Below are 19743 nucleotides of genomic sequence, written 5' to 3'. Positions count from 1 at the left end.
CTAGACCGACATAAAATGCCACGACGATCAAGAATATATATACTTTATGGGGTCTCAGACGAATATTACAAGTAGTTACAAACAGAATGACGAAATTAGTATATCCCCATCCTATGGTGGAGGGTATACACAAATTCAATCATACTAATAAGATTCTGAATGTTGCATAAATTCTTTTGTCATGTAAATTTGTACCACTTTGAGCTTTCAAGCTTACAATTAAATAACATTCAAATATAAGTTCATATTGATAACAGCTTTTCTTTTTTTTATTCACCAAAACGTTAAGGTTTTATTGGTGCATACTTACTTTTGTGAGACAGTGTACCTAAATAGGACCATATGCTGATAGAACGTCAGGGGATTTTTTGGAAGCATTTCCATTTTGGTCCATCTCTGTTCTTGATGAGTCTGTTGTTTCAATTTTATATTTATCTGGTCTAAAGTTGTACTGCTTAGACACAACTATCTGAAAGCTCAATGTTTTTGTACACAAACCAAGTCTTGCAGATAATTTCGAAAAATATTTCTTTGGTCACCTTACCTCCGACAAGAATACTTCTCATCATATATTCGTGATTTTTATTAAAATCAAGTCAAAAAGGAATTGCAAGATAAAATGCCTATAGACATTTTTCATCATCATAATGGAGCTGTATGGAGTCTTCGCTCAAGCTGGTATAGGAGCTATTGATTCGAAATAAAATGACCAGAAACAATAATAAATTTATAAATTTGTACGTAACAATCTGCAAGAAGAAAATCTCCAACAATAAACAATTATTCCAATTTTGTGGGACTATCGGCTACAAATATATTAATAAATTACCCACTAAAGTTGGCTTTTCGTTGGCATCAATCACAATATTCTGTTATTGGCTACTTCATACACCGAACTTTGGCACAGAACGGGAATGGTGGCGAACATTCGACACCATGGCACAATTGGTAGAGCCTTAAATTAATCATTTATTCATAAATAAAATCCACCGAATGCCGGGTGATAACTAAAACTATTCATATATTCATTTTGAGAAATTTATCATATGTACTATATATACTCTGTATAAGTAATAGTAGAAACTGAGGTGATCGGTCCAATATGTGCATGCATAACAATCCGAAGGTAGTGGAAAATTTGTTAGTGCCAACAAAAGACTGGTGTTCTTAGAAGTGTCATATAAGAAGCATGGTGGTTTACAGTAGTCCAGTTGTTATGAGTGATTAATCGATGAAATTTTAAGCCAAAAAGGTCATTTGATTATTGCATATTAGTTGTAAGACCCATTAATTTATTAATAAATTCGTATATATATTGAAAATTGAGGTTGGTAAGGACTCAAGAAGTCAAATCAGGAGATCGGTTTATATGGGAGCTATAACAGGTATTAACTTGTTTTAAACCGTGCCGAGCACAGATGTTGAATGTCATAATAGAGAACAATGTGCAAAATTTCAGCAAAATCGGACAAAAATTGTGGCTTCCAGCGGCTCAAGAAGTCAAAACTGGAGATCGGTTTATAAGTGACCTATATCCAAATCTGAACCGATATGGCTCATTTGCAATCCCCAATGACCTACATCAATAATAAGTTTCTGTGCAAAATTTCAATCGGCTTTCTTTATGTGTTCGACAACTGTCGTGATTTCGATACAAGGACGGACGGGTGGATAGACGGACGGACATGGCTAGATCGACTAGGAATGTCGAGACGATCAACAATATACAATATATACTTTATGAGGTCCCAGATCAATATTTTGAGGTTTTACAAACGGAATGACTGGAATTGTATACTTCCATACAATGATGGTGGGTAAACATTTTGTATACCCATCACCGAAGGATGGGGGTATATTCATTTTGTCATTCCGTTTTCAACAAATCGAAATATCCATTTCCGACCCTACAAAGTATAGATATTCTTGATCAGCGTAAAAATCTAAGAAGATCTAGCAATTCGAAGTTCGAAGATGGGCTATATCAGACTATATCTTCATATAGCCCCCATATAAACCGATCCGCCGATTTAGGTTCTTAGGCCCTTAAAAGCCACATTCATTATCCGATTTTGCTGAAATTTGAAACAGTGAGTTGCGTTAGGCCGCTCGATATCCATCTTCAATTTGGCTTAGATCTGTTCAGATTTGGATATAGCTGCCATATAGACCGATCTCTCTATTTAAGGTCTTGTGCCCATAAAAGGCGCATTTATTGTCCGATTTTGTCAAAATTTGAGACAGTGAGTTGTGTTAGGCCCTTCAATATCCTTCTTCTAGTCGGCCCAGATCGGTTCAGATTTAGATAGAGCTGTGATATAGACCGATCTCTCTATTGAAGGTTTCGGGCCCATAAAAGGCGCACTTATTGTCCGATGTCGTCGAAATTTGGGACCGTAAGGTGTGTTAGGCCCCTCGACATCTTTCTGCAATATGGTACAGATCGTCCCAAATTTGGATATAGCTGCTATATAGACCGATCTTTCGATATAAAGTTTCGACAACTTTCTGCATTTTAGCCCAGACCGGTCAGATTCGGCCAATATACGAGGGTTGAGGGCGAATTTGTTTGCGGTGGGTACCACACACTGTCTATTTATATTTCGCACAGAGGCCTCGTGGTATATGTACGTAATGATGTAGTGTAGACGACAGCACGAACGGCTTTGACGCCCTTTCTGATTCCAATAGAAATATTTTGGAGGATTTTCCGGACAGTGAAGTCGTTGTCGCTGGTGATTTCAATGTCCACAGCTTCTCCTGGCTTTGCCATTTGAGTCATTCGGTTCCTGAGGCCCAATACGTTGAGCTTTTCGCTGCGCACAATGGTTTGGTGCAACTAGTGAACGAACCTACACATATCCCATGTGTCCAAGATCACCACAATAATACTCTTGACGTTTTTTTAACTTCACACCCTGCTGGTTTAACCAGACATGCAGAGATGCTGTCAGATCGAAAGAGGTGGCATTCAGGAACTGGCGCTTGGATAAAAATGCCAATACTGAACTGCTGCGCAAACAGGCAAGATCTTCGTGTGCCAATATGCACTGGCGCGAAAAATTTCTTTACGAATAGCGTCTGCGTACTGCTTCCTTGCTTCTACACGAGGAAATAAGAGCTTTTGGTCGTTCGTGGAAGGAGTAAAGGGTAGTTCTTCATCTATTCCTACTCTTGTTAAGGACGATTAAACGTTCACTGACCCGGTTTATAAAGCTAACCTGTTGGCTGATATATTTGAAGGGAACTCTTCCCTGCCCGATAGAAATCGCTCTACGGGCGACCTCATGGCACTTCTGTCGGAACATGAGAGAGTAAGGTTTTGGCTCTGGATATCTCCAAGGCATTTGGGGTCTGTCGCATTTGGTGTCGGTAATGGCTTCGTTCGATTTATTTCGAGCTTTCTCAGAGATCGCACTATTCGAGACGTTATAGATGGGTTTCATCCAATGAGCACAAATTGACCGCAGGTGTGCCCCAGGGCTGTGTACTTTCTCCTTCTCTTTTTCTAATTTTCATCATCGATCTGTTGGGTCAGACATCGAATACGATCTATTGATTTGCGGATGACAGTAATCTCTGTCATTCGTACTCATTCGACCATAGGCCGAGTCTTCGATAGATTGAGGACAAGAGGCGGGTTATGGACGATACACTCTGCTAGGATTTACTGGCCATTTCTGAGTGGGGTCGAATGAATCGAGTAGATTTTAATGCACGGAAGACTCAGTGCTGCTTGTTGTCACACAAACGATTCGCTGACCCATTACGATCATCTTTGTCTATCAACGGTGTAGGTGTTGAGCAATCAGAAGCTCTTGATGTTCTGAGCATGAAAATACAAAGTGATGTCCGTTGAGCTAAACATGTATTCGAAGTGTCGAAAGAAGCATCCAAATGTTTAGACTTCCGTAAACGGTGTAAGAATTACTTCACTCTGTCTGATCTTCTTAACATCTACACCACTTTCATGCAATGCGTCAATGCATTATAAAGAGAATTATTATTTTGCCCGAACCGTTGGTATGTATAGAAGTCTATGTAACTTCTTTTACCAGGGATATCGTAGTTCCAATCGGTTCTATGAGGAATAGTGGTACAGTACTTTTTATCAAAAAGCGGCTCAGGTAAGATGTTATCCACACAGTCTGAAACATCGGATATTGTATCAAGGATAACACAGTGTCCGTAGCCGCCACATAACCAATGAGAAATCTCCCTTAACCTTAAGATAGTGGTCGCTGCAATTTGTCTAGCCCCAATGTCCAGAGCCATAAGATGTAGCATTAAATTCAGTGCATATGATGGTGTCGTCCTTAGTGCGGCTGTGATACGCAAACAAGCCATCCTTTGAATCCGGTTAAGTATTGAGCAGTAGTTGGACTTTTGAAGCGCCGTCCACCATACCACCACACCATATAGCATTATAGGTCTGACAACTGCAGTATATACCAAAAGCATGATACGCAGTCTAAACCCCCATTGTTTGTCAATGGCTCTCTTGCAGGTGTATGTTGGATTTGAAGTTCAGTATCCTGTCCAGCAAAACACACAGGAATTTTTCGAAAGTTTCGAACCCATTATTAGAAAAATTTTTAGCCTTATACTCAAATTTTATATTGAAATATAACCCTTTATAAGCAAACATCAATTACGTTAGTGTTTTCATTCGTTTTGTTTCTTAATTTCCTTTTCAGATTCCATGGAACATCAACATATTCTAACATAGATATACAACCTCTAGAAATTGGCATAATGTGTTCGATATTCCATAATCGTATAAACTATCGTGGCACACCCAGCAATTCACCGGGCAGCCAACCAACACTGACCAAAGATTTAGATCCAGATAGCAATAACAATGATAACGATAGTACCATAATGTCCCGTAAAACGGAAACACCGGTAGATGAGCGCGAAGGTAATCCCAAGACACCGGGGACACCTGAGATAAGTCCAACCTCCAAACAGGATCATATCCACAATGATGATGAAGATGCCGCAGAACTTGACGAAACGGAAACTACAAATAAGGAGGAGGCATTGGATTTAACGATACTTCAACCGAATGGTTTGTCCGCTAAGGGACATGTTGCGCTGGAGGCCTTACAACATACCAAAGTAGCTGTGGCTCAATTTGCTGCCTCAGCATTGGCCAGCTCCCAATACTTTGGGGAGAGACCTTCCGATCTGACTGCTATACTGAATGTGCAGCGACAACATTTGATGCAATTACAATTCATACAACATTTACAAAGTCAATTGAAGGGAAGAGCTCAAAGGGAAGATATGGATGCCGAAGAGAATGACGATGCTGAGGATATGACCCATGCCGATGCCGAAGCTGTTGGCAAGGATGAAGACGAAGAATTTTTCGAGCAGGAACCATATCAAAGCGAATTGGATTTGAGTCAAAGCAAACGAAAAGAGAAACATAATGCAGGCAAAGTGATGACGCAGAATAATGGCTTGAGATCTCCAAAAGTTGCTAGTGAAGAGAAATCAAAGACTGACCAAGAAATTAGTAAAAGTTCCAAGGATATAGAGGACAAAGTGCAATCGCCTCATTATCAGCCTCTGCTGAGTGGCATCAGTTCCTCTTTGGCCTCCACCATTATAACCAATCATGATCCCATACCCCCGCCCAATGAAACCAACTGTCTGGAAATGCTGCAGCGCCGCACCGAGGAAGTGCTGGACTCGGCCTCCCAGAGTTTGCATGCCTCCCAAATGCAAGAGGAATTCGAATATTCACAAAAAGATGGCCAAGGAAGGGGAGAAATCTTCAAGCATCGCTGCAAATATTGTGGCAAAATATTTGGTTCCTTCTCGGCCTTGCAAATCCATTTGAGATCGCACACTGGCGAACGGCCATTCGTTTGCAATGTGTGCGGCAGCAAATTCACTACAAAAGGCAATCTGAAGGTACACTACCAGAGACACACGCAAATCTACCCGCCCATCTTAATGCCTCCTGGAGTGGGCCCACCATTGGAAATGCCACCCGCAATGAGTCCACATGGACCGCAACCTCCCCCACCACCACCTCCCCCCATTGCGGGGGGAAATATGAATCATATGCCTGTGCGGTTGCCCTTCAGCGAGAAGACTTTGCCCAAGGAGACAATTGAAGTTGTCGAGGTACCAGAAGAAACCAAAGAACATATTGAAGAAAAGGCCGAGGAACACCCTAAAGATCTGCGGCCAGAGAGTTCCAAATCCAGTGAAGATCACCCGCAAGACTTAAGTAAGCCAGCAAAGGAGGACGAAGTCAAGTCCAAGCCATTGGTAAGGGTTAGAACACCCCAAGCCCTCATGGAACCCTCAGGCTTGGAAACTCAAGCAAATGATAAGAATGAACGACCTGCTTTATCGGTGACACCCAAGCGCTCAATTTCTCAAAGAAAACGCAGCTCCAATAGTGGCACTCCACCACAGGATCACAGAAAGGGCTATCCCCCCACTACAGAGAGTGATATTGCCGAGCATCATCTCTCCAAACATTATCGCAGATCCTCTCTCAGCCGCCAGAGCAGCTTGGAGCATCTCGGTGGGGACTTTTGCCAAGTCGAAGCTTATGTAGACAAGTCGTGGGAGGACCTCATTGAGATAGATACCACATCGGAAACCTCTAAACTTCAGCAGCTGGTAGATAATATAGAAAACAAACTCACCGATCCCAATCAATGCATATTTTGCCAAAAAGTCATGTCTTGCCGTAGTTCCCTGCAAATGCACATACGAACCCACACCGGCGAAAGACCTTTCCGTTGCAAAATCTGTGGTCGAGCTTTTGCCACAAAGGGGAATCTCAAAGCCCACATGAGTATTCACAAAATTAAGCCTCCCATGCGTTCACAGTTTAAGTGTCCCGTGTGTCACCAGAAGTTCTCCAACGGAATCATACTACAGCAACACATACGCATCCATACCATAGATGATGGATCAGGAGGGGGCTCTGGCCAATTAGGAGCGGGTGCCTCCAGCGAAATGGCGGCAGCAATTGCTGAACACAATCAACGCATACGTGCCCATATGGAAGCCGTCATTTTGGAAGATCAGAATTCGAATAAGTCTTTGGGAACTTCGGAAAATTTCGACTTTTCCACTACATCAGAATACTCGGGTCAACGTTCAGAGTCATCACAGGGGGATTTCGATGAGTACATGACCATGGAGAGTACCGATGACTCCCGCGAGAATACTTCATCACTGACACCGCTAGATAAACGTCAGTTTGAGGATGCGGATGACAAAATGGATGGCATGGATAGCGCGGACTCGGTATCACAGGCCATAGACTTAACATCGCGCAATGGCACATCCCAGCATGCGCAACGAGCTTTAGAACACTTTCCCCATTTAATGGGAATGCCACCAAATCTCTGGTTAATGGCTGCTGCCAGAGAGGAAATACAAAATCTCGGTAATCAGGGGAAGTTTCCATTGCTGCCCTTTGGACCGCTAGGATTTATGGGTAAGTCTATAAATACAAATGATAGCAGTACGGTGGTAAGCCAACAATTGATCAATATTGTCGAATATTCGAAAAGAAATGGCTTTAGGAACCGATTTTAAATATGGCTTTTATTTCTTAGACTCTGTATCACCTACGAGTTTCTTAAAGTCGTTTTGCAAGTTTTCGCAGGCTTGGAAGGATTGATAACTCAGACATCAATTGAAACGCGAATTTTAATGTATGGGATTGAACAATTTGGAGAAGAGATGGCATTTACCGTTTTTCTTTCCTTTTTATACCCACCACCGAAGGATGGGGGTATATTCATTTTGTCATTCCGTTTGCAACACATCGAAATATCCATTTCCGACCCTATAAAGTATATATATTCTTGATCAGCGTAAAAATCTAAGACGATCTAGACATGTCCGTCCGTCTGTCCGTCTGTCTGTTGAAATCACGCTACAGCCTTTAAAAATAGAGATATTGAGCTGAAACTTTGCACAGATTCTTTTTTTGTCCATAAGCAGGTTAAGTTCGAAGATGGGCTATATCGGACTATATCTTGATATAGCCCCCATATAGACCGATCGGCCGATTTAGGGTCTTAGGCCCATAAAAGCCACATTTATTATCCGATTTTGCTGAAATTTTTGACAGTGAGTTGTGTTAGGCCCTTCGACATCCTCCGTGAATTTGGCTCAGATCGGTCCAGATTTGGATATAGCTGCCATATAGACCGATCATCCGATTTAGGGTCTAAGTCCCATAAAAGCCACATTTATTATCCGATTTCGCTGAAATTTGGGACAGTGAGTGGTGTTAGGCCCTTCGACATCCTCCGTGAATTTGGCTCAGATCGGTCCAGATTTGGATATAGCTGCCATATAGACCGATCATCCGATTTAGGGTCTAAGTCCCATAAAAGCCACATTTATTATCCGATTTCGCTGATATTTGAGACAGTGAGTTGCGTTAGGCCCTTCGATATCCTCCGTGAATTTGGCTCAGATCGGTTCAGATTTGGATATAGCTGCCATATAGACCGATCATCCGATTTAGGGTCTAAGTCCCATAAAAGCCACATTTATTATCCGATTTCGCTGAAAAATGGGACAGTGAGTTGCGTTAGGCCCTTCGACATCCTCCGTCAATTTGGCTCAGATCGGTCCAGATTTGGATATAGCTGCCATATAGACCGATCATCCGATTTAGGGTCTAAGTCCCATAAAAGCCACATTTATTATCCGATCTTGCTGAAATTTGAGACAGTAAGTTGTGTTATGCCTTTCGACATCTTTCTTCAATTTGGCCGAGATCGGTTCAGATTTGGATATAGCTGCCATATAGACCGATTTCTTCATTTATGGTTTTGGGCCCATAAAATGCTTATGTATTATCCGATGTCGCCAAAATTTGGGACAGTGAGTTAAGTTAAACCCCTTGACATACTTCTGCAATATCGCACAGATCGGTTCAGATTTGGATATAGCTGCCATATTGGCCGATACCTACGTTTTATGTTTTGGGGCCATAAATTTGCTGAAATTTGAGACAGTGAGTTTGGTTAGGCTCTTCGAAGTCCTTCTTCAATTTTGCACAGATCGGTCGAGATTTGAATATAGCTGCCATATAGACCGATATCGCGATTTAAGGTCTTGGCCCCATAAAAGGCGCATTTATAATCCGATTTCACTGAAATTTGACATAGTGACTTATGTTAGGCTTTTCGACATCCGTGTCGTATATGGTTCAGATCGGTTTATTTTTAGATATAGCTAGTGTACTTTTAGTATTTGGTCCAAATCGGAACATATTTTGATATAACTAATATGGGACATAAGGTATGAAATTTTCACCGAATTTTGATGAAAGGTGGTTTACATATATTCCCGAGGTGGTGGGTATCCAAAGTTCGGCCCGGCCGAACTTAACGCCTTTTTACTTGTTGCTTTTCAATGAGTCCTATTGAATTGTAATTGGCACAAACTGCTTAACAAACTTTCTTAGGTATTTATTTTTATACCCACCACCATAAGAAGGGGGTCTAGTCATTCCGTTCATAACATTTAAAATATTGATCTAAGACACCATGACATTTTAAGTCGATCTGGCCATGTCCGTTCGGCTGTGGAACTCATGATTACGGTCGCATGCGTAAAACTATCCACTCGAAATTTTGCACAGATAATTATTATAAATGTAGGTCATTTAGAATTGCAAATGTGCCGTTTCGTTTCAGCTCTTTGTATACAGCTTCCATATAAAGTGGTCCTTCCACTTAATTTCTTGAGTCCTTAGAACCAGCAATTTCTATCCGATTGGTCTGAAAAATTATACCCAGCGTTTAGTATGATCCAAAGCGGCATATAAATTGGTATAGCTTCAATACAAACGCATCTCCTGACCACCGTGAAGCCGCAATTGTTATCCGGTTGGCAAGCAATTTGGTACATAGTATTCTGTTACGACTTCCAAAGATCTTGCCAAGTATGCGAATTAATATCTTGCGAATTTACATCGTGAACCCCTTGTAGATTGAGCGATTGAGGTGAAATTTTGTACGTATTGCTCCATTACGACTTCCAACAATCATGGCAAGAATAGTTCAAATCGGCCTTTAAACTGATAACGTTTAATTCGAAGACTGCATCCGACTGCAGTCTGTCGAAGATGTCCAACTTTAGTTTAACACAGCTGCCATATAAACCGATCGCTCAATTGGACTTGAACTTGGTTGGATTTAAGTGACATGCTGCAATCGGATTCACTTAGACGTTTTCGTCCATTGTGATACCACAGGAGTAGGAGATGGAAGATGACATCTAGTTACTACTGTGAAACCATCCAGATTGATTTAAAAAGCCCTACAATTTACGAATGTTCAAAATCGACAAGTCTTCCAAAGAATGGAGGCCACTTTAGGGCAGAGCTCAGCATGTCCGCCTATCTTGCTAAACGCATGGTTCGAATCCTGGCGAGAACATCCGAAATAATTTTCAGCAAAGGTTATCCTCTCCTAATACTGGTGACATTTGTGTGGTACTAAGACATGTAAAAATTTTCCCAAATAGGTATCGCACTGCGGCACACCGTTCGGACTCGACTATAAAAAGGAGGTCCTTATCATTGAGCTAAAACTTTGGTTGAACACCACTCATTCGTATGTGAGAAGTTTCCCCCTGTTCCATGTTCCACCTTCTGCAATGCAGTGTGAGACACACACACACACACACACGAAAGAAGCTCTATCTATGCCAATCGTTTTAGCCATTCCCCCTCTACCCATAGATATACAGATTTAAACCATGTTTACACTAGAGCCCAAATCCAATTGTTTTGAGATAATTTCTAAAACCCGTTTTCACTACGATTCAAGTGATTTGCACTTGGCAATAGGGATGTTTTTGACAGCGTTTTTGTTGTGATCTGCATTTTTATTGTGTTCAGCATATATATTGTGGTCAGCAATTAAATTGGTGAAACGTTTTCCTTTAAATGGCTACAATAAGGTATTGTCAGATCTTTGGAAAAAGTGCTGCCAAAGACTACCGATAATATCCGGTATACAATGCAAACACAGTGTTGCATTTGGAGAGATTGAAGGAGATTTGCTGCCAATCTCCTGAAATAAGTAGATTTGCTCACACTGAAAATGTTTGGGAAACCTCATTGAAAAACACGAGATTTCCGAAATCTTGTCGCAAATCTAGATTTGCTCCAGGTGTAAACATAGTTTAAGTGTCAGGCAGCCACAGCGGATATGAGACTTAAGGCGATGAGAGAAAGAATTGAGGATAGGAGCCGGTTTAACACAGCGGTATCATCGATACCTGAGACGACACTTGTGGTCGAGTGCGAGACACTGCTGCTAACGGCGCAGTCTTGAATTGACGGAACCCTAGTATTGCCATCTGGAAGATCATGCTACACAGATCTCGAGCATTATAGACATTCAGTATTTATGCCTCTCACTGAGATTCTCCGCTCGATACCGCTGATTATTGGCGTCAGCAATTGCAGCTACTCCGTATGGAGCATTCCACTATCCGCAGCCTACGGACGCTCGCAGCTCAAGATCTGTGATCAAAGTTCCGGCCTGTGTGGTGATCATAGTAATCCCGAGCCGGATTTTTCGATGATTAATACTTTTTTATATGTCGATCTAGCCATGCCAGTTTTTATGTCGATCTAGCCATGTCAGTCCGTCTGTCCGTCCGACCATCCGTCCGTCTGTCTTTCGAAAGCACGCTAACTTTTGAAGGACTAAAGCTAGCCACTTGAAATTTTTCACAAATATTTCTTATAGGTGTAGGTCGGTTGGGATTGTAAATGGGCCAAATCGGTCCATGTTTTGATATAGCTGGCATTTAACCGATCTGGCATCTTGTCTTCTTGAGCCTCTATAGGGCGCAATTATTATCTAATATGGGTGAAATTTGTACAACATGACCTTGAACATACGTGTCTGAATCGGTCTATAGCCTAATAAAGTTCTCCTACAAAACGATTTGTTTTTCTTTTTTACTTTTTGAGCCCCTAAAGGGCGCAATTCTTATTCGCTTTGGCTGAAATTTTACACAATGACTTCTACTTTGGTCTCCAATATTCATTCCATTTTGGTCCGAATCTGATCATAACTTGATATAGCTCCAATAGTATAGCAACTATTTTCTTTTATCCTTTCCTTTACTTTGTTTTCCTAAAAAGAGACACCGGGAAAAGAACTCGGCAAATGCGATCCATGGTGGAGGGTATATAAGATTCGGCCCGGCCGAACTTAGCACGCTTTTATTTGTTTTATATTCTCTACGTACATAATACAGTGGTCTCGATATGATCAGTCCTAGTTCTTCAAAGTTCACCCCGAAGTCAAAGGTGTCTTAGTGCCTACCTGTCCTTCTTTGATCTTTTACAAGGCCAAAAGCTAAATAAGGAGGGACTTTACTTTTAAAATTTAGTATTTCATTCAGTTTTAGACAGAATGGAGACCACCGTAGCGCAGAGGTTAGTATGTTCGCCTATGACGCTGAACGCCTGGGATCGAATCCTGGCGAGACCATCAGAAAACATTTTCAGCTGTGGTTTTCCCCTCCTAATGCTGGCAACATTCGTGAGGTTTTATGCCATGTAAAACTTCTCTCCAAAGAGGTGTAGAACTTATACTGCATTATCTCCTTTCGTGTGTGCGGGCCTTAGTATGTAGAGGTTTTAATTGTCGCGTATGAGTTCCTCTTATCGGATAGCGCAGACGAGCCAATCAATATGCCTATCAGTGTGTTGCCTCCAGTCTTGAATAATTCAGCTGGAAACTCATCGAGTCCTACTGCATTGTTATTTTTCATCCTGGAGGATCTTTGTATCCTTACAGGATTCGTTATTTTGGTTTCCAAATCGCGTTATTGGTCTAATCGAAATATTCAATGTGCTTAAGACAAAGCCTATCAATCTCTGGTCGCAGACCCCCTGTAGACCCTCAAGGATCCTGATTTTATACACATCATCCAGCAAGTAATCTGCCCTTTTCATTTCAAATTTTCTTCCTTTCCTTTTATCTGTGCCAGACCTATTTTCCCTATTGTTGTCCCCATCTCACTATGCGTCATGAATTCCATAACACAACGATATGGCCTTTTAAGGCTGTGGAAGCCAAATTTTTGGCCCTATCTAAACAAAATTCGGTCCAGATTTAGATAAACCTCCCATATATATGGCCACCGTAGCGCAGAGGTTAGCATGTCCGCCTATGACGCTGAACGCCTGGGTTCGAATCCTGGCGGGACCATTAGGAAAAATTTTCAGTGGTGGTTTCCCCTTCTAATGCTGGTAACATTCGTGAGGTTTTATGCCATGTAAAACTTCTCTCCAAAGAGGTGTCGCACTGCGGCACGCCGTTCGGACTCGGCTATAAAAAGGAGGCCCCTTATCATTGAGCTTAAACTTGACTGCACTCATTGATGAGTGAGAAGCTTGCCCCTGTTAATTAGAGTGTTCATGCGCAAAATTTGCAAATATATATGGGATGTAGTAGACACAATTGAGATCCTATCGTAAGAAAATCTTACAAGGATCAATTCGATATTTCAATTGGTTGACAAAATTAAGATCTGACTAGATTTCGACGTAGGTTCTATGTATTAAAATTAGTACGTTGACTCGGAGGTGGAGGTTATTATATAGTCGGCTCCGCCTGACTTTGGCCTTTTCTTACAGGTTACGTTTGGTAACATTTATGACCACTGTGCATTCATAAATGATGACTAGTACCACTATACGGGATAAATGTATGTAGTAATAATAATGAAGCACAACACAAAAGGCTGGAAAATTATCGGCATAAATTTCCATCACTGTCACAAAATTTTATTTGAAGCGTAATTTTAGCATTTAATTCATGGCAATGACTGCCTCAATAAACTTTGCATGCCAAAATACTACGCAAATAGTGGCCAACAGCCAACAATAGCTTATGGGGAATCACTAGATCCTCTAGAAATGTTGTATAACTACACTTTTCTCAAAAAATGACAAAGTCTTTTTGTCTGTCACCTATGACCCCATCAACAGCAGCACGACAATGACACCATCAGGCGGAAAACGCAGCGCCATTGAATGAATAAAGACTATGCCTTAACATCAACGACATAATTCAATTGGACCCAAACAACAACAAAGAAGACAAAGTTGTATTTTTTTTTCCTCAAAAATTGTTTGCAGCTGATTCGACTTAATGCCAAAATTGTTGAAAACAAAATCACTGGAATACACTGCAAAGAATAATGGCCCAAGGAACATTAAATACATTTTTTAGATTTGACACGTAAACTATGGCGTGGGTTATGCCTAGAGCTAAGAATATTAGGAGATCGTTTGGAATTGAGTACTTCTGATTAGAAAGCTTTTTGGATCTATTCACCGAAATCGATAAGCACTCTACCGATTCGGTCCAATTATTTGTTGGCGTTGCCTACTGCCAACCTTGATACCTAAAGTTTCCAAATTTTTTCAAAATTTTTGGCTACCGAACCTAATATAAGGATCCCATGTAAAACCTCATATGGGACATTAGTAAGTCTCAATACATTAAAAATTCTCCAATTTTTTTTAACTGTGCACAAAAATATATTTTTAACACCACAAGTAACAGCAAAAACACATGCAAAAGTGAGACATAAATAAAATATCTCTACATTAAGCAGCACAATATATCTTTATCCATAGTGAACATTGTTCTGCAGAATAAACCAACTGCGACAAAAACAAGTAAAAGCGTGCTATGTTCGGCCAGCCCGAATTTTATATACCCTCCACCATGAATCTGTCAAGTTCTTTGGCCGATATCAGCATCTCCTAGCGCCAAGCCAAGGGGCAAACAGCAAGCGCCATGGTGGACCCCAGAGCTGGTCGGTTTAGGAAAGGACCTCATTGATACACATTTCCCTTGAAATTCTCCAACGGACAACGTGGCGCCAGAAGAGGTTGTCACTGGTATTCATTCGTCGGTGGTTATTAGTGAAATTGAGTCTGAGCCGAAAATCCTTTGTGCGATAAGAAGTTTCGACTACTTTAAGTCGGCAGGCCTTGATGATGTATCACCGGTTGAATTACAAGCTGTGTCTGATAGACTGGTTCCCTGGCTTAGGGAGATATAAAATTGCAAATTTTGCCCATGAACATTTCACATATCAATGAGTGCAGTCCGATTCAAGTTTAAGCTCAATGATAAGGGGCCTCCTTTTTATAGCCGAGATCGAACGGCGTCCCGCAGTGCGACACCTCTTTGGAGAGAAGTTTTACATGGCATAGTACCTCACAAATGTTGCCAGCATTAGGAGGGGAAAACCACCGCTGAAAATTTGTTTCTAATGGTTTCGCCAGGATTCGAACCCAGGCGTTCAGCGTCATAGGCAGACATGCTAACCTCTGCGCTACGGTATAGAAACATATCTTTGGGCAAAGATCCCTAGAGATCGTCAGTCGCGGCAGCAGCATGAATATAGTAAAGTCAAATCCTCTGAAACAGCCCTTCATGACCTAGTCGGCTACGGTGGCACCCGTCTCCTTGGGAGGGGAGAATGTTCTACTTACAGAAAGAGTAAATGGGTGTTTTGCTGGACAGCAAATTGAACTGCAAATCCAACATTTTGGAAAGGGCAAGAAAGGCAACTCTTGCCCTATACACCTACAAGAGAGCCTTTGGCAAAAGTTGGGGGCTTAGACCGTGCGTCATTCATTGGGAATATAATACTATATGGTGTTGTGGTCTGGTGGACTGCACTTCTAAAGTCCACCTACTGTTGAATACTTAACCGGATCCAGAGGATGGTTTGTTTGTGTATAACAGTCGCACTAAGGACGACACCATCTGACGCACTGAATTTAAAGTTACATCTAATGCCTCTGGACATTGTGGCGAAACAAATTGCAGCAACCACTACCGTGAGGCTAAGAAAGTTTTAATTTTGGTCATGTGGCGGCTACGGACTCTGTGTTACCCTTGATACAATGTCCGATGTTCCAAGCAGTGTGGATTACACCCTAAATAGTACTGTACAACTATTCCTGATAGAAGCGATTGGAACTACGATATCCCTGGTAATAGAAGTCACATAGACTTCTATACGGATGGTTCCAGAGTAAACGACTAGGTGGGCTTTGGGGTGTACTCTAAAGATCTATCACTGGTCATATCGAAAAGGTTACCAGACCACTGCAGTGTGTATCAAGACGAGTTGCTTGCAATTAAGGAAGTGGTGAAATGGCTAAGATATTATGTCATAACGACGATTGGCATAAATGTCTTCTCAGACAGCCATTAAATCCCTGGAGAACATATTTCTGAACACAAAAACTGCCCTCGACAGCCACAGATCTCTCAGCGAGATGGCTGAACAGTTCAAAATTCACCTATACTGGGAGCCGGGCCACAGAGATAACCCAGGGAATTGTAAAGCGGACGAGCTTGCGGGACTAGGAACTACCTATCACATTCCATTGATATTAAAATCTGTAGGTATGCCTCCAGCGACATTTAAGCTAAGTTTTCAGGACCAGGCTCGTAGGACAACGAATGATAGATGGTCGCAAAGAGGGAGCTGTATGCATTCCAAAACTAGGTGGCCAAATCTAGACTTGAAGAGGTCTATCGCTTTGCTGACACTGGCTAGAACAGATGTCTCATTCAGTGTGTCCGTCATGGCTGGTCACTGTCTAATCGGAAAACATGCTGACGCACTGATGGTTACCAGCAACGACTTTTGCAGAAGCTATGAGGATATCGAAGAAGAAGTGACTATGACACAAGAAGTGACACACACACACCTTCTGTGTGTGTGTGTCGCACTAGCAGTCAGGAGGAGTTCCACCTTAAGTTGTCAATTCTTTGAGAACCTGTCTGATTTAGCACATATATACATTCATAAAATATTGGGTTTTTTAAAGCGATAGGCGTGGTTCAACGTTAACAACTAGAAGGCATCTTCCATCTTCTGTTTCTGTGGTTTACAATGGCCGAAAACGGTTAAGTGAGTCTGATGGTAGACTGCCACTTAAACCTAACCGAACCTTACCTTGGCCCATATCTCTATATAGACAAACAAAGGGTAATGGGTGAGAATTGCTTTGCTATTTTAGCTCTACCAAGTTATGAACCGATTGATGTTCTTGGTTTGGCTGTTGGAGACCAAGGTGTAATTCATTGTGGAAAATTTCAGTCAAATCGGTTTAGAATTGCGCCCTTTAGAGGCTCCAAAAATTAAAATCCGATATCGGTATTTCGGAAGCTATGCCAAAACATGACCGATGTGGCCCAGTTACAATCTCAACTGACTTGCGCTAGTAAAAACAATTTATGCAAAATTTCTTTACCACTTTACTTCTTCGAAAGTTCGCGTGCTTTCGACAGATAGACGGACGGACGGACATGGCTAAATCGACTTAGAATGTCAAGACGATCAAGAACATATATACTTTGTTGTGTCTCAGATGGGAGCTATATCAGGCTAAAAGCTGATTTGGAACACGCATTGCACGATTGCAGCACTTTGGGCGAAATTCTACCCAAATCGCACAACAATTGCGTCTTCCAGGGGCTCAAGAAGTAAAATCTGGAGATCGGTTTATATGGGAAATATACTAGGTTTTAAACCGATCTGGTCCATACTTACCACGAATGCTGGAAGTTATAAAAAAAAACTCCATGCAAAATTTCATCCAAATCAGATCAAAATCGAGACTTCTAGGGGCTCAAGTTTTCAAATCTGGGGATGGTTTTATATGGTGGATATAAACAAATCTGAACTAATATGGCCCATTTGCATCGACCTTCATCAAAAATAAATGTCGGTGCAAAATTTCAAGCGAATATCTCTAGTTGGTGGACCCGTATTGTGATTTCGACAGTCGGAGGGCGGAATGACGTTTATGGCTAGATCGACTTTAAATATCAAAATAATCCAGAAAGTTTATACTTTATGGGGCCACAGATCAATATTTCGAGATGTTACAAACGTAATGACGAGGTTGGTATACCACCCATCCTATGGCGGTGGGTATGAAAAAGGCCCACAGAAAAAAACACAAAGTTAGGCGATTTCATATCATGCGTGTGCTTTGATTTCTTTTCGATTTGCTATTTTTCCTCCTTCTACTCCTCCTCCTCTTTTTCCAACATTTTTTTTTGCTGGGGCTGTGAAGAGCCGTCATTGTGTCACAGAATTTTAGTTTAGTTCGGTTAAAGAAAATTTATGTTCAATTGACATACGCTGCGCTTTTATAAGACATCCAGTAATTAAACATTCATTTTGACTGTAATTAATGTTCGATTGACTAAAATGTGATTTCATCGAAGGCATTTTTTGTTTTTTTTTTTTTCTTCTTCTCTTCTCTACCCCAAATCTATTTTACAGGTTTGCCACCGCAGGCCCATATCTGCCAATTGTGCTTTAAACTGTTTCCCAATCCAACAGCCCTGGAAACGCATTTTCAAACTGAACATACCAAAGAGGCGGCCAACAGAAGCACGCCACATTCTTCGGGAAGCGGTGGCAGCAACAGCAATGTTGCTCCAGCATCTATCGATGGCGAGATATCAAATGCTGTCGATAGTCATGTGACAACCGCAGAGGATAAGAATTCGAATGTTTCCAGCAGCAGAAACAACAACAACAACAATAGCAACACCTGTGATGCACCATCTGCAATTGAGGCGCCCTTGTTTGACAACAAAGTAAGTATCGAATATGTTCTTTTATTGAAGCTTTGAAAAAATTCAAATGATTTCGCCATATTTGCATCATATGTAGATAATAAAATACAAATAATTACAATCAAAATGTTGTCAAGTTGGCTCATAAGTATTGAATGATTTTTTTAAATTCAACTTTCTTTCGTCGAAATATTTCAATCGAATTAATCCCACCATTCGACAAGTCGATATACCTATCATTACTCAAGGTAGTTGTTGAACCCCCACTCATTAGTTTGGCCCCTTAATTATATGATAACCAATAACCAATAACTGCGAGGTTTAGTGAATATTCAGGACACAGAAAAAACTCAAATTTGTGCACTTGGCGTTGTCGTGAAGTAGACGTACCAAGAATAAACTTTGTTGATACTTTTTTATGATCTGGGTCGACATGGTATTGTGATGCCATCGCACGTTCTTTGTCATAACTATGCGATATTGGTCGTCATCGAAGTTCGATAGCCTAATACAGCAGAAAAACCCAACGATATTGGTCATCATGGAAATTCGATAGCCCAATCGAGTGGTAACACCCAGCGCCCAAATATTATCACTTTTGGCAAATCATCTGCTCCCAAAATTATGCGATGTTGGTCGTCATCGAAGTTCGATAGCCTAATACAGCATCGAAATTCGATAACCTAATAGAGCGGAAACACCCAGCGCCTTAATATTCTTACGTTTAGCAAATCATATGCTCCCAATGCTTTGATGAATATAAGGGGGCATATTCATTTCGTCATTCCGTTTGCAACACATTGAAATATCGATTTCCAACCCGACAAAGTATATATATCGTCAATCGTCGAAAATTCTAAGGCGATTTAACGATGTTCGTGTGTCCGTCAGTTGTAATCACGCTACAGTCTTTAAAAATTGAGATATTGAGTTGAAATTTTGTACAGACTCGTATTTCTTTTTAAATGCAGGCAATGTTCTTGAATGGGGCAAATCGGACTATATTTGGATTTAGCTGCCATCTGCTATTGCTGCTGACCGATCTGCCGATTGATGGTCTAAAACCCGTAAAACCCTA

At 41.2% G+C, this 19743-nt stretch overlaps 1 protein-coding gene across 6 annotated transcripts in view; it reads left to right on the top strand.

The window, feature by feature from the left end:
• Nucleotides 1–19743, top strand: part of LOC106089789 (sal-like protein 3) — a 109168-nt gene that overhangs the window by 71394 nt on the left and 18031 nt on the right. For all 6 annotated transcript variants that reach the window (XM_013255777.2, XM_059365318.1, XM_059365319.1 and 3 more), the window contains exons 3-4: nucleotides 4698–7477; nucleotides 18367–18686. In XM_013255777.2, coding sequence (XP_013111231.2) covers nucleotides 4756–7477; nucleotides 18367–18686 — 3042 coding nt within the window. In that variant the 5' untranslated portion in view covers nucleotides 4698–4755. The remainder of the gene's footprint in view (nucleotides 1–4697; nucleotides 7478–18366; nucleotides 18687–19743) is intronic.

The sequence above is a fragment of the Stomoxys calcitrans genome, chromosome 3 (genome assembly GCF_963082655.1).
Source record: "Stomoxys calcitrans chromosome 3, idStoCalc2.1, whole genome shotgun sequence".
NCBI lineage: Eukaryota > Metazoa > Arthropoda > Insecta > Diptera > Muscidae > Stomoxys > Stomoxys calcitrans.
This window is presented reverse-complemented; position numbering and strand designations above follow the sequence as displayed.